At 42.2% G+C, this 16,692-nt stretch overlaps 1 protein-coding gene across 1 annotated transcript in view; it reads right to left on the bottom strand.

The window, feature by feature from the left end:
• Positions 1–15,599, bottom strand: part of UACA (uveal autoantigen with coiled-coil domains and ankyrin repeats) — a 34,234-nt gene extending 18,635 nt beyond the window's left edge. Inside the window, exon 1 of the mRNA XM_052808078.1 lies at positions 15,450–15,599. Within this exon, the coding sequence (XP_052664038.1) occupies positions 15,450–15,506 (57 nt within the window). The 5' untranslated portion in view covers positions 15,507–15,599. The remainder of the gene's footprint in view (positions 1–15,449) is intronic.
• Between the last annotated feature and the right edge of the window lie 1,093 nt (positions 15,600–16,692).

The following is a 16,692-nucleotide window of genomic DNA, read 5'->3' as shown; positions in this document are numbered from 1 at the left end:
ATTAGAAAAGCAAGTGACCTTATAGTACACTATCGATCCACTAAAGGAACTTCAATAAAAGGCTGAATCATATGCAATTGGGGGGATACAACAAAAAATATAATGGTTTCCAGAGCTGTACCTGTTAAGATGTTTAGAGTTATTTATGTATAACATCACTGTAGGATTTCAATCAGGCTGTTAGCATTGAATGTACAGTGCTCCAAGACAGTCTGGTTAAGTCACTTTGGTCCTAAAGGAGACCTTTAGGATCAAACCTCTTTGGTTTTCCTCATTCCGCTTTGTTCTAATAGAACTAAAACTAAAGCCACACACAGTAGATCCCATCCTCATTCTCAAATGAAGTTTTCAGACAGTTTCTCATATTAGACTGTCTTTAGAGGGGCTAGGAGGAGATGTCTACCTGCCATGTGAGGCTGCCCAGACAGCTATCTTTTCACTGTATCTTTACTTTCTCCTCTCTCATCATGGATACTTCCATCCTACCCCCCCCAAAAAACCAAACAAACCTATCTCTCCCCCCGAGTGGTTGATTAACAAGAATAACACAGCCCTATGTAGCAGTTTAACTAAGGATTTCACACAACAAAGGATAGGCTAGCATGTGTACTCATACACATACACACTTTATAGAAGAGCAACCTGTTATATCTCAAAAACCTCTCAGTGTGTCTAGAAGGGACTTGGAAGTCAAAGAGACAGGGAACCCCACACAAAATCAGCTATAGCTCTGCATTGTTGTCCTGGTAATTGTCAAAGTCTCAAAAGCTCAACTAAAGGAAGAGGTAAGAGTGTCCAAGGAGACCTGCAGTTCAGTCCTTCATTAATCGTATCAGAGAACATTTTTCCTAAAGCCTAGTTATCACGTTTTAATCTCTCCACCATGCACATTAAGAACTCCCCTTCTCCTTTTCTCTGCAGCAACTATATAATTGAAAAGCTGTCTCTCCTTAGTCTCATGCCCTTTAGGAAAAGCACATCAACTGCTCTTTCACATCAGCAAGGCAATTAACTCCATCAACTATATGAAAACTGGAGGGTTTCTTGTTCATCTTTATTGTCAATCATCTGAATTGTAATAGTCTAAATAAAACAATCAAGTGTTTCATTTCTATATATTAAATATCTGTACAAGCCTCAAAATTTACAAATTAATAAAAAAAGATGCAACACAAAGGAACATATAAGTGAGGAATTGCAAGTAACAGATCCCAAAATAGTACTGCTAACAATTTCCAATCTAAGTAATCATCTTCAGTATAAGCTTTCCAGTATTCGTTAAAATAATTATTTCATAAGGAAGCAGGCAGACAAAACACAGCCACTACTATTTTCCCCCTCCATCAACCTTTATATAAGTAAAGGTACCATAGAGAACTCAACAGGTGAGCTTTGCGAGATACTTAAACAGCACAATTATGAAATGTATGTAATCAACAGCAGACTTGTTTCCATTAATTCAGCAACACATGAAATACGTACTAAATTCAGCCCTCCCTAAACCAAGTTCACATTTATCAAGAACAGTTGAGCTTCCCAGCTTTACTGAAAGTTACACTGTTTTTCATGTCCAATGCATAACTAAAATTGATGAAAGAACATCAGAAAAGCAAAAAAAAAGCAGAGACCCTATATTCCCCTTATCAACACATACAAGTTGCTTTTCCTCAAAGCATTCTTTCATCCACTCACAGGGGTGCAGAGTTTGATGCTGCTTCCCACCCCACATAACCACAGGCTGCTGCCAAGGAAAGCATCCCTCCCCTCCCCAGCCACTCTCCCTCCGCTTTGTGAGCCTCAGGCAGGGGAGCATGCTCATCCTGCAGATGCCCAACAAGCTGATCCCTAAGAAAATATCCACAGAGAGAACTGCCATGGAACCAGCTCACTGGCCTGATCCACCTGCAGCCAGGTAACAAGGAAGGAAAGGCACTAGCACAGAGTCGGGGACGGCAGTGGATTTAGTATGACACTGCACCATAGCCCAACCCTGCACAGTACAAAACCAAATGCTGAAATGCTGCAAATCAACATAGGTACACACATGACATCAGTACAGAAACATAATTCCTTATTCAACTCACTGAATTTGGCCATTCTTAAAAATAGATCTGAACCAGCTCCATTATGTCCCAAGCAGTTTTCAGATTTTAACATCAAATGGATGTGCTAAAAATATGCACAGGACACAGTTTTTCCCAACTGTTCAAAGGGTCAAAATTTAGCTAAGTGTGATATTCAAGAGATTAACATCTATCGAGCTGTAGAAAGAAATTAAAAGTTTATAGCTTTAAAATTGCCTGCAACTACCAAAGCAATGTAGAGTGCAAAGAAAGTACAAGTCAGTTATAAATAGACCACCAAGCATTCCATCTCAGACATTCGTCACCCCCCACTTTTTCCTTGTTTACTTCAAATTTAGAATTTCAGGCCACAGGCCAAGCATCCCACCCCAAAACACAGAGCTTGTTCTCTTCGTTGCCAAACCATCCTTTCTGAATTGCTTTACACTTTTCAGGAAATTCTCTTCTGTGACAGAAACCTCACGGCCAAGTTAGACACTGATGATTTCATATTCAAGAAGCTTTTAACAGAAGGCAGCGGCTTATAAAGGAGTATTATATTAAAAATCTACATGGCAAAAGAATTTACTGATAACAGTGAGACATACACAGCCTGTAGGTACATGAAGTTACTTATCACTAGGGATCAGAAGCTCCACACCTCACTGAATAAAGCACATTAAAACTAGTAATTTCCAAAATAGAGCAGCCAAAAAGTAGCTGAGAACAAGTAGCTGAGAACATTTTTGCTTTTTTAAGTGAGAAAGCAACCTGTCAATCCCATATCCTTCATGTTGGGTTCATCACAATACACTCCTCCACCTCCTTAAAGCACCAAACCCATTATGCAAAAGTCTTAGCAGTCTTCATGTGAAAGCAAGAACAACAATAATAGGTAAAAACCAAAAGCTATGTACAATTCTCATGTTAAAAAAAAGTTACATTCTATCAAGACAGAACTACCTTCTCCTTAAGACTATCTTACTAGTAAAGACCAAATTTTTTCAAGATTTAATGTAATAAAGTCTGGAAGATCCCCAATGGAAAGAGCCAATGCCAATTAGCCAGTTCTCAAAGTGGCCAGAGCTGCAGCCAGCAAGGTCTTGCCTTGCACCAGAGCCAGGGTTTGCAAGGTAGAAGAGGAGATAAAGAACAAAACCAAAAATGCACTGCCACCACCCTGCATCTGTAGAATGATTTGTATAATGGAGTTGTAATCATGATTATCTTTATTCCCCATTCTCACGATAAACAAGATTACAGTAATCATAAAGTCTTAGCAAGTATTGTACTGAATAGGCTATTGCTAAAAGGGACACAAAGTAATAAAAAATAGACAACTAATGAAATTACAACTACTAGTGCTGCCCAGCTAAAGTGCAGTACTGATTTGTCAGTCAATTAAAACATCCATTAGCTTAAAAGCCAAGCCAGCCTGGTTGGCATAATGAAGTCATTGCATTGGTGACATTACTGTTCACAGCAAAAGCTGCACCCATTGCTGGGGGGAAAGACAATATTCCTCCACTGCTTGGCAAAGTTTCCTCTGATAAGCAACCTTATTATGCAACTTTTACATTTTATTTTCAAATACCTTAGAAACTGTACATACATAGAGGGAACAGAGCTTGATGCTAAGTTCTTTTGCTTATGACACATTTCACATCCTTAGAGGAAAGAGATCACATCTTGCATGTTTGCCACTGGGTTTAGATTGCCAAGTTTCATACTTGCTGCATATACCTACTAGCACAAACTCACTCAAATCTATAGAAAACCCTTCATCAGCCATTCCTTGTTCCCATTTCATAAATCTTCTGATTAATAAGTGCATTATTTAAAAAAAAAATTTTTTTTAACCCTGTGGTTATAACACTTAAGTAAATTGTATCCATTTCCTATGATGTACTATATTGTCACTTCAGGATTTCACATTTAAGGAAAATTCCTCACAGGAAGAGTTGTTAAAAGACAGATATAACACACATTAACTAAAAAGAAACTGTTACAAAACATTTACAAAATTCAAGCTTTTGCATTTTTGCAGTTGTAGATTTCATATCAATGGCAGTAATTTAAGATACCTACTGTGTTTTTAGCTGCACAAGAAAACCAACAAGTCATCATAGAACTTGCAGCTTCTTGCTGCCAGAAGCAATCAGTTTATCTTGCATCAAGTTACAAACCACTGCAGCTCACAAAGCAACAAGCCAGAGTTCAAACAGGCTGCTTCGAGAAACATATTCTCTCCACGACCCTGAATTCATCTTGCTCCATCCTTCACTTAGCTTGGATCCCCGAGTTATTCTCCCCATCTTCAGGATCATCTTCAGACTTCATAACTCTTAAAAAAATATGGGCTACCCCCAGTCAGAGGCTGCCCAGCTGGCGAAGCCCTTTGTGGAACCAGCCGCCTGCTCAGCCTGTCCCTCCCCAGCAATCCCCAAGAAAACCCTCCCAGAGCTTTTGTTTCTGTGTTGCAACAGACTGCCAGAGTGACTCAGACTCACAAGTAAATACTGCCCAGATCTGAAATATCTTGTAAACAATACGTAGACAGTCTCATCAACCCAGATCTATTTTCTGATAATCCAGTACTTGATAGCCAAGCGATAGAAAGCAATAGCTATTAATACATTCCCCAGATGCTCATGCCTTGACTAAGGCATGTTAGATTTAATGTTAACTAACAAGACAAGCATGCATGAAACTTTACTACTGTGTTATGTTCTGCAGACATGCAAACACTCACTTTAAAATAACAAACACATTAGTCAAATTAACTGTCCACTGACATTAATGAAGGTCATACTTATCACCACTAATAAAACAGAAGGACTGAAATACTCTCAGGAGTAATTTTTTCCCATTCCACCACATCACAAAGCTGAAACCAGACTCATGATCAGACTTCAGACAGTTACGACTGCAGAGCAGATGGAATGCATGATCCTATTTTGACAGAAATGTAACCGATTTTAAATTAGAAAACACACATGCCTCTGCTTTAAAAAAAAATCTCCTTTTACAGTGATGAAACCCATTCTGAATAGAACCTGGTTTCAGCTTACTGCTGCTGCCAGTCTGTCTCCCAAGATGTTAAACGAGGAGTCACAAAGGCTGTGAAAACATTAAATAGACAGCATAATGATTAACAGTAGGAAGATGTAGAGTCTCCTTTCACAAGTTTTAAATTTAAATGGAAACCTCCCAAGTGCCATATTTAGAGGACTAGGTCAACACGACAAGCAATGCACTGTTTTGTCTGCAGACAAGAAACACAGTGCATAGCCAGAAAAACCACATACACATACACCCCCGAAGGACACACACACGAGATCACAAATAACCTAATAAATGGACCTTCTCAATAAACAGATTTTTAAAATCACTTATTCATATTTGCACAAATTCACCCTTTCCCAGCAACTTCTGAACTATTCCACACCACTTGCTGTGAGCACCCAGCCCTTCGCCTTGCAGCACTAACATGTTTCTTGGAAGAACCTTCCAAGACTTCTCTGCAATTAGTGTCCACATGACAAAGCCACTCCAAAAGAGTACAGTGATTACCAGAATGACTATGTCATCTCAAGTTATCTTCTGACTATCTTCTGACCAGAACCAAGTCTGTCTCCTCAAGCTAAAAATGGCATTTGGGGAAAAAAAAAAAAAAAATACACTCCACAAGTGACAGCAACAGCAAAAATAAAACCACTTAACTGAAATCAGTTTGGTGAGAAACCATGTAGGTAGTAAGACGATGCCTTCCATAGTTTTTTATTTATCTCAAAGGTTTCACTTGTCTCCTTTTTTATCTGCCTGCAGACATTCCTCATGACTCATGAGCTGCACTCATCCTGCAGCCCCTTTATACTGAAGATCCTCCCAAGACAGTCTTGACCACAAGATTTAGGATTACTAAACCACATTCCCCAGAACTGCCCAGCTCAGACTAAGCACAGACAGCAGTTCTCGGGAAACACAGCTTTCATGGCTCCATCAGCACTGAGCAGCTTTGGTAAACACAGCCCGGCTACAGACTCACACCGATTAAATTCTTCTCCAGGGAAGCTGAATCTCAGAGAGCTCTAAGGGTGGAAACTAATGAAGCATGCTTGTGTTGCATTCTTTCAGTGTAACTGAAGTTTGGAATCTAATTCAGATTTGGTTTCTCAGAACAAAGACCATCAGAGAACCAGAACTGCACCAGCAGTGCAGATCCCTGGACATGCTAAATTACCAAGGATATCACAGGTGCCTACCTAGCTAAGGCCAATATTGCCCATTTTCTGGTAACACAGAGCACCTGTTTTACCTAAGCTCAGCCTGCCAGAAATCCTTCCCAGCTCCAGGTCTCAAAAAATACAGGAGTATCCCATCTCCACCATCTGACTAGGATCAAATACAGTACTTGTTCCTATCAGCTTGTATCTGGTGTGCTCTCAGTTTAAGGGCTTTATATTGAACAGATACATTAGGCATCTGCACACACTCTGCACATCCATCTGCTATTATAACACCTTCAGGAGTGGCGCAGAGATACACATACACACCAGCACGCTCAGAAAAAGAACATAAACTGAACAAGCACAGAATACTTTTTTAAAAGCTCTCCTAGCTTTCATTCAATGATTTAAACTTACTGGGCTAGAGGGATTCTACCCACATGCTTAATAATTCAGAATGAATTGCTCTATTAACTTAGCCAGTTTTTCCTCAAGCCCAGGTAAGCTTTTAGCATCCTCAACACCCTTTGGTAAGGGACTGTACAACTTAACTACATGTTGCATGAACAATTACCTACTTCTATTCTCTCTGAACCTGAAAACCCTTATCTTACCAGGTATTTAGCAGATCAGAAGTCAAGCCACTAACTGAGAACAGTAAACAGCACAGTTCAGAGTCAAAGTTTATAGTAGAGTCTAGAACTACAACCTTCAAAAACAAGCCTGTTCCTCACCTGCCATTACAATTAAGTATTTAAAGATGAGAGCTGCAAGAGCATTAATGACTGCCACTGGAGATATTTACAGTCAGGACATATTTGGTACCAAGACTAATTACTCTCATTTTTCTTAGCAAAGGAAGACAGGATGTTCTAGTGTTACCGCGAGCAGTGGAAAAGGCACACCGCTGCTGGCAACAAAAGCCATGGGGTGCTATCAGCAAGGGTAGTTCTGATAGGCTGAAAGAAATAAATATGTATTTGTACACTGCTGACAACCAGAGAAGCAATTAGCAAAGTTAATGTTTAAAGTTTAATATAGTTATAGGATATATATTTATCAATAAATAAACATAGCACCATACTTAGGGAGTCTGAGCTTGAAGCTACTGGACATCATCTCCCTCTCAACCAAAAGAAAAGCGGGTAGAGTCCATGAAGCTGTGCACAGTATTACTGCACACCCTGCCACCCAAGTGTCCCTACTGAGGAACCTGGAACAAAGTGCTTTATCAGAGATCCCAAGACACAAGAGGACAGAATAATACTGGGGTTATGGGGACCCAAACAGGACAGACAAATTAATATCCCAACCCTGAAGGCCTTTGGAAAGCAATCCATAATACCCTTCAATCCCAGCAGCTCTTCTGCTGAGATTTTTCTCAACCCAAATATTCTCCAGAGTGAAGTCCTAGCAGCCAGAAGGGAACTCACAAGACTTTTCATGCCAGCAAGAAGAGATTTCTGGTCATCAGTCTGAGCACAGTCAACAATGTACAATTCCCATTTGAGAATGCACTGACTGTTTTTAAAAAGACAATACAGGGCCAGGGACACAAGAAATATTGGCCTTAATATTGCAATGAAAAAAATTGTGACGAGTTAACTTGTTGCTGAAATAGTATTGCTCAGGAAACTTCCACCTAAACTCAGAATTGCTCATCCAGAGTCTCCAAACACTTTTGCCTACATAGCTGCAGAACACAGACTACATAAACAGCTTATTTATACAGAGCATAGACAATCTTTAGCAGTCACCTAACTCACTTCAGAAACACCAGCTGTAATTCAAAGCAGTTCTTAAACCTTTCAGCCTGAAAGCTGACATAAACCTGTGAAACTGAACACAGCTCCTCATTACTGCTGGGCTAGGCAGATAATCCTATTAACGAAAAAAAACCAAACGGGACACATCCTCCTCTAATGCCATTAGCAGGTGACATAAGCACATAAAACACACTGAGAGTAAAGAGCTCTGGTAAAACACTGCCATCACCCCTTACAGCAAGTGCTCACAAATATATGAATGGTCCTAAAAATTATGTAGGCAAAACCAGTAACATCATACTTTTATGGAAACAGTTATAAAACTACTAAAGCTGCAGTTTCTCAAGTCTGTGAAGGCCATTAGATAGAAAAATTCTTGTCAAAGAAGGACCAAGAATTATTAATTTTAGGCCTATCTTTGTCACAAGATATTAATTTTTCCCATTTAGGTGTCCTGCAGAGAAAGACAGGCACTCACTGACAAAGGGGAGTTACTTGAAAAAGGTACATTTGTCACATAAGCCGAGCACAGATGAGAAGGGCAGGCTCAGCACATCTATCAGCCCGCACATTTAATTTTCCTGCTCATTCTACAGAGGTCAGAGTACATTTGTGATCAAAAACTAACGTCTGAACAGACACACCCTGTGATTTTATATTGCACAAAATGACAATTGCTTTTGAAGTAATTTATTTAAAAACTGCACAAACTGGCAAAATGAAAGGATAAGTTAGACTACTGAAACTATTTTTTAAAGATATTCACCAGGCTTAACTTCCCACTACAGTACAGATGCACATCAGCCAATACCCATCTATCTCACAGACTTTGGCTTATCTGCAGTTGCCTAGAAAAATACTGCAGATACCAGGTTTGAGCAAGGGTTAGCTCAAATGGGGGGGGAGGGGGGAATGGCATTTTATATTTTATAAGCATATCTTGCTTATCAGGATATGTCTGTATTCACATACAAATGTTTTGGAGTTTAAAACTGCCAGAGTAAGATGTACTGTTTAGTCTACATAAGGGAAAAAACAGACACAGCTTGAACACAGGGTTCTTGTTTCACCCAGCACCTTATGTTATCACCTCATTTACCACAATTTCTCCATCCATGGAAAATTATCAAATGCTACAGAGTGGGCAAGGCTTAGTCTAAACAGTGTTCAAAAATAACAGCCTTCCTAGGACTGTTCTGGTTTTGCATTGCTCAAAATGCTTGTATCAAGAATTCGTATTAACAGTTATGCTGTTGCATGTCTTGTTTAAATGTAACTGCATCCTGTAATTAATATAGGTAAAAGTCTCCTAATAAACAGGTTAAAGCAAAACAAACAGTAACCATCTAAAACCCCACCATAAACATTTCTGATTTTACCCTATTCTTACAGCATTTTCCTTCCTACTACAAGTTAGTACATCCCATCAAGATCAAATTACTAAGTATCAAGAAAGTATTCAAATCTAGTTCTAGCCATCTGTGACATGTCAAATAGTCCTCTCAAAACCATCATAAGGGCTCTAAATCTGTGTCAAATAGTACATTTCTATCTACAAGGAGCAACATGTATGTACCTAACAGCATAGCCAGTTTCCCTTTTCAGCATGGCTGGGGTAGGGTGAAAAACCACTAGCATCAACTACAACAGCACACAAGCTACAGTGGAAGTGTCAAAGAACTCTGCATACAACTCCTGAAGGATGCAAAGTCTGCTAAGATTTAAAAAAATGAAAAATATTTTCAAGTTTGTTTTTAAACACAACTTCCTCATGTCTCTTTGCCAACATACAACTCAAGTACACTGTATTGATAAAACATCTTCAACTTCTCAGCCCTAAGATACAGATCAACTTGGACACTAATAAAAGTGATCAAAACTACTTACGCACTCCAAAAACAAACCAGTGTTTTTGCAGCTGCATTTTAAAACAGCCTGTTAAGTATATTTTATGGTAACTGGGGCCAGACTTACACAAGTCAAAGAACATTACACCCTTTTACAGCAATGAGAGCATCACGGCTTTCACCACAAAAATAATGGGGAGCCCTAGAAGCCTAGGTCCTGCTGCAGCCCAGCTTAGCCCCTGCAAGTGCCCAACAATTACAGAGTGCCCAGGAGAAAGTATTTCCCCTTTAAATGGGGAGAAAGCAGCAGCAAGGTCAGAGTCCAGCTGCCTTTGCCATTAAAAGCTGCATATCACACCACCTTCCTCAAGGCAAACCATTAGTTTGAAATCACAAGCTCTCAGGCAAGGACCAATTGATTTGTGTACTTCCATTTATTAATAATAAAGCATCAGAAAATATTAGGGGGTGATGAAACACGACATGACTATTACATTCATCATCCAGGGAAGCAGCCTGAAGCACATATGCATGAAGAAAGGAATACCATGTTACAGTCCCGAATCGATCCTGTTCAGTCATTAAGTAACGAAAATATGGAGACAACATCAGTCTCTCAGCTGTTATAAGCATTTGCTTGCTAATAAATATTAATATTGAAATACTGACAAAGCACTACGTAAGTTGTATCTGAGCAAAAGGTCAGATGAACTTAAAACAGATAACCAAACAGCCTTATCTGCATAATTATGTCTGCAAATCAACTAAGGATATTTAACTTGCACACAGGCACTCATTGTACCTCCATTTTTTTAAATATTTAATTGCTACATTCCAAAATGATAAAGCATTCAAAAATACTCCTTTTTAAGGAGCCTGAAAATTACAATGCACCTGTAAACAGGCTGCACCACAAAGCTTTTGCTGAACCACAAATTGCCTGTCTTGACTAACCTTGTGTTTCTTCAACATCAACCACAAACATCACACAAACAAGCATCCAACTCTAATTAACTAAATGCAAATGAATCACAAGGGGTTTTTTTCCAAGGAACATACACATTAGCACAAGCCTTAATAAAGCTTCCTGGAACCCAAACATACTCTAAAGAATAACTACAGTCAGTCTAGGATTTGACATTTGAATATTATAGTGTTGTTGATTCTTGGCCATGCTGCCTGAAGATGGCATTGTAAAGTCACCTTAGGTTGCCCACGACAGATACAAGGGAGATAGGGCAGAGGGAATGGTAACTTTGCTCCGGCCAACAGCAGCAATGCTGGAAAAATTCTGCTGATAGGTCATAGCACCGTGATCAGCCTGACTGACAAACACTGTTTTGTCTTTGTACAGAGCAGAGTCATGACAAAATGCCATGAAAATCTTGTTCGTTTACAAACAGATGTGTGCCACCAGCAGCACAAGTTTTTTTCTTTTAAGAAGTTCAACACAAAAGTGATCATGAATCTTTGGTTAAAATTAGGTTACCAAACATCTATTTTTTACTTCATTTCTTCAGTTATTAATGTGCATTCTACAGCACACTGGTGCGACAAATAATTTTTAACAAAGTTATTCTGCTGTACATACAAAGATAGTGTTGTTGATTAATTAGCAAATTCAGACAACAAACAGTATTCTTCCATTCCCTTAATAAAAGTGATCAGATCAGAACAAGAGGTAGTACCTCCCCTCTCTGCTGCTGACAGGGCAGTAGTAGTTGTTTAATTGTGTACTGAGTCAACCCACAAAGTTCCACTATTTACATAGAGAAAAAGTCATCCATTTAACTGAACTGGACAGTCTCCACATGAAAAAAAGTGTGAACACAACCTTAAACAAGTTCAGCTGTCACTAACTACAGCACTTGTACAGGTATTAATTTAATAATCACAGATCATCATACCAGGGCAAGTACTCAGGTGTTTACCTTTGTTTGTTGCACAATGGTTTCCGCTAATTATATATGATGTTCAGTTTCTCTTGATTAAAAAAAATCCAACATCATTTTTCCCAGAGGGTAAAGGATTGACAGTTTTCACATGGTTTTACATCTGCTCATTCTCATTACTTGCAGGTGCTCCAGGCAGTGCTGCTGATTTCTGAAGTGCATGCATACCTCAGACCATCTCTGCCTTTAATGTCCTATCTTAGGATGCAAACAACTCCAAAGAAATGCAGACCTGCCACTGCTCAGTGATACAGCTTCAGCTGTGCTCAAAGCACTACCAAGAATCCCATGTTTCACAGTAAGTAGCCATCCTCTGGCAAGCAGTCCAGAAGCCCCCTTTCCTAAATTCCAGACTTCATTATAAAGGACAGAAAAGTGAAAACCCCCACATTAACAAGATAATGCACCTCAAATTTAACAGAACACCTCCACAGCTATTTCCCAAATGTTAAAGAAATAAGTAGGCAACCTTTCCCCTCCCAGGCCAAGAGTTAGAATCTTACCAGTGAAAGTCAATTAGCAAAGGTCTGAAACAAAAATAACTGTAGAACAATAAACCAATCTTTCCCCAAACATCTTCTCAAGAAAGACCAACCAGTGAGCACTTTATATTTGCTTCTTGTACATACAGCTACAGAAAGAATTTCCAACTTTACTGGAAGAACACATTTCCTAAACACAAACATACACTTATTATATCAGCATGTATTTTGGAATCTCAGAAATACTATCAGTGCATGCTGCTGTGGTCACCCCAATAGGACTGACTATATTAATTAAAATCTATCTTCTAAATGTTGGTGAATGAGGCATCATTTCTGACTGAAAGTGAGGAGCATGCCCTCAAGGCTTTGTGCTCCACAGAAACTGGTGCTAAAGTTTCCAGCCTACACTGCTGCAAGTGATAAGCATGTGTCTCGCTATTCAGAGCACTTAAGTTACTGAACAGGCTGCTTAGATTATTTTCCAAGCACCATCAGCCAGCTGGAGTTGGCAAAACTAGATAAATCCATTTTCAGACAAAACATTCTGGATAATTGTGGGACTGGTAACAACTATCATTTTTTCATTCTGCTGCTTTTCATGGCTTCCCTCCATCACAAGACTGGTAATAAAGCCATTTCCAAAAGATCACCATCAGAAGACAGAGGGCATGCAACTATTACCTTGACCTGGAGGAAAATTTTCAGAAGCATGATGAAGGGATTAAGTTTCTCTCCACCCCCCAGGAAATAGCACTGGGTGGGAACAGGAGAGAGGGCTGAAGTTTCTCAAACAGGCAACTCTTTTTACACTTGTTTCAAGCAGGATCTATAAAGCTCACACTGGCAGGATTCCCACCCACTTCCCCTCCTTCCCTAGCAGTTAGAAACAGAGACACAGCTTTACCCAACCACCCCCCCCTTCAGCTTCACTATTAACACCCACCCATGCAGCTGAATTTTTTTTCCCCATATAGAAGGTTATAAGTTGGTGTTTGATTAGCCGGTGGAGTGATCATGTAACCAAAATATGTAATAAACAGAGAAAATAAGTCCACCATGGGTACAAACGCCAGTTTTTAAAAGATCTCACTGAAAGTAATTTCCCTTCATATCTTTTAGAATAACTTCAGCTCTTAAAAGTATTAAGACTGCTCAAACCTACTTTGAAAGGAAGGTTTATTGAGCCTTCACCTATGGAAGTGAAAAATCTCCACGTCTATTCAAAAGCAAACATGAATGCTGTAAGTGTTTGTTGACATTTAATTATTGTAGGCTTATTTTGAAATAACAAACAGTTCTGAAGTATAGGACAACTAATGAATAACATAAACCAGTGCCAGCCCACACATTACAAATTATCATAACAGAATTCTGAATCGCTCCTTTGCACAGTGGAATGTTCAGCACAGTGATGCACTTCCACACGGAACTGTCATTTCATCAGATGAGTTTGGTCAGCAGTTTACAAGCCTGAATATCGACATATCTTTCAAATGAGCTATTATTTTCAAGTAATAGCTTCAGATCCAAGACAAATGTGCAGGAGTACTTTAGAGATGGCTAATACCTTAAAAGACAACTGATAAAAGTCAGTGTATCATATTAACCTGCCCTTTTCCACTATTCCATGTAGCCAGCAGCAAGTTTAGCAAATCAGCACAGGAAGACAGCAATAAGCTTAGGAGTACAACTGCCACAGTAGACTCCCAGGGAAGCATTTACTGAATGGTCACAATTAAAGATGATTTACCACACGACGCAATTTCCAAATATAGCTTTGTTCAGTTACAAAGACCCCTCTCATCAAAAGTCATCTGCAGAGATGAATGAAGTAAAAATGAAAACCAATAAAGCCACTTAAAGCCAGTTAACACCAGCCTCAATTTTGGAAGCCACAGAGAACAAGACAATTGCACCATCACAAAGGCACCTCATTTCCAGAGGTTGTAACAACCCCAGGCCCAGTATTCCCAGACTAGATGATCAGAAATCACAACTGTGTAAAGTCACTAGCCACTTTGAAAGCTTTTTGTCCACTTTCTAAGCAAATCCTCCTTCTGTGCACTAGGATAAGTGCTCCGATGTTGCCACAGAAATTACTAATGTTGAACAAGCTACTAACAATGCCATGCACGCAGATCTCGGCAAGCCCCAGGGCAGGTTGCCAGTCAAAGCTCAGCACTGGCTCCCAAGGCTCTTACAGAGAATTAAAAAAAAAAAAAAGTGTTAATTTCTGCTGAGGCCAGAAAGCAAAACTGAAGGCAGAGGTAACATGCATTTGCATGCTTGTTTTCCGAGCTGCAGGTCATCTAGGGCAGCCTGAACAAGAGGCTGGGTGGGTGCCAGATATAGTGCATATTCTCATCCCGCTTTTCCCCACGCCAGCACTCAGAGATCCTCTCTCCGCTGTGCCTCCTCCCCACACACAGACCACCCCGGGGGCTCACTGCCTGCCCTTCAAGCCCTTGCACTCAAACCCCAAGGAACCTCCACTCCTCCAGCAGATCTCCAGCTCACTGAAGCCCAACTCCCCCAAGTGCCAGGGTGCTGCCCCTCCATGTCTCCCCCAGAGAGCTCACTCCCCACAGATCCCAGAGACTCTCTTCCCCCCAAGTCACCCCAACTCTTCCACGCTCTCTGCCCCCAGCAAAGCCTCGGCTCCCCACGGAGCCGGGACTCCCTCTGCTCTGCCCCCACGCAATGCCCCGCTGTCCGGCCCCTTCTGCTCCTCTCACCCCAGACCCCAGGCACCCCACACATCCACAGCCCTCCTGCCCCCTCCCCCAGTCCCCAGAACTCCCCCCCCTCAGCTCCCCAGCCTCACCCCCAAGCAGAGCGCACCCTCCTCCCCGGAGCTCGCCGCCCCAGCGCACCTCCCCGCGGAGCTGCATGCCCACCGCCCGCCCGCGGAGCTCAGCCCCACCGCTCCGTCCCCAGGTAACCCCACGGGGCTCAGCTCCCAAAGCACCAGAGCCCAGCAGCCCCCAGCCCCATCTCCCCTCACAGGAGCTCCCGGGCCCTCAGCCCGCCAGCGCAGGCTCCGATCCCTGGGGGGGGGGGGGGCTCTCCCTCCCCTCTGCCCCCGGCCCAGCCCTGCCGGCACCCACCGCGCTGCCCCCGATGACCGCTTCGTGCTTCTTCAGGCGGGACTTGAGGCTCTTCATGGCGCGGCCCCGGGCGGGCGGGCGCGGCACCGGCCCCCCGACGCGCACCCGCCGCCGCCACGGCCGGGACGAGCTGGTCCCCGCCCGCCGCGGCACCCCTAGCCCGCCGCCCCGCCCACCCCGGAGTCGCAGCCAATCGCCACCCGCCCGCGCGGGAGCCGCGGCCAATCACCAGGTGGAACAAGGGGAGGAACTTCCTCATTTTAAAGGCCGCCTGAGGGGGTGTGGGTGGGAGCGGCATGGCGGAGGCGGAGTTTTACCTCGTGCGGAGCCGCCCGCCCGCCAGGGGGCGCGCCGCAGGCGGGGCAGAGGCACGCGCCAGGCGGTGCGCCGCTCTGGCGCCAGGGCAGCCCCTCAGGGACACCACTGAGAGGGCGGTCGGGCCTTGCTGTGCTGTGGGGCTCGGGATGCGGCCAGGCTGCCCCGGCGTCTGTGCCTGCTCCACGGGAAGAGACCGCCTCCATCCCTCCGGGTTGCCGGGCTGGGGAGGGAGAACAGAGCTCCCAGGCCTGGTGGCGGAAGGGAGAGGGTAGGAGCCTGGCACACGTGCTTGCCAGGAGCAGAAAATGCAAACCGATTGCTATCCTTGCAAACGTCTTCCTTCTTAATAAACGAGGCGTTTATTCACAAGAGATCTTGAAAGCTGAGTAGAGGCAGCATTTAAAACAACGTAATTAACTCCCTGCTTCTGCGTAAGGAATGTCTGAGGGTGGCAGTTTGCTTGTTTTGGTCACAGCTTTGTTCAGAACGAAGTCTATTTAACATCTTTTCATCACATTACTCACAGCCCTGTCACACACAGTGGCACAGCACCGGGAAGTTTAAGGTCATGCACAGTTTTGAGGCTACTTAATTACAACCCATGGATTGTCTTTAAAACCTTGCTTATTACAGCTGGATAGGAGCTATTCAATCAATATATCTCTCTAACATAGAGCTCTTGGTAAATGTCACTGCTTTTTCATCAATTCAGGCAAACTGTGGATTCAAACACTTAGGTTTCTCTATAGGTGGCCTGTTTAGAGGGAAAGATACTTGGTGTCTTTAAATACATACTGTCATTTTGTGCACATCAGGGTTGCTGGAAGGTACCACCATGCTCTGAAATTAAAACCTTCGCCAGCAGAGTCTAATCCCAAGCCTAACCTCATCGAAAAGGGATTAAATCCAGATCTGAACTCTTCGG

The sequence above is a fragment of the Harpia harpyja genome, chromosome 14 (assembly GCF_026419915.1).
Source record: "Harpia harpyja isolate bHarHar1 chromosome 14, bHarHar1 primary haplotype, whole genome shotgun sequence".
Taxonomy (NCBI): Eukaryota; Metazoa; Chordata; class Aves; order Accipitriformes; family Accipitridae; genus Harpia; species Harpia harpyja.
This window is presented reverse-complemented; position numbering and strand designations above follow the sequence as displayed.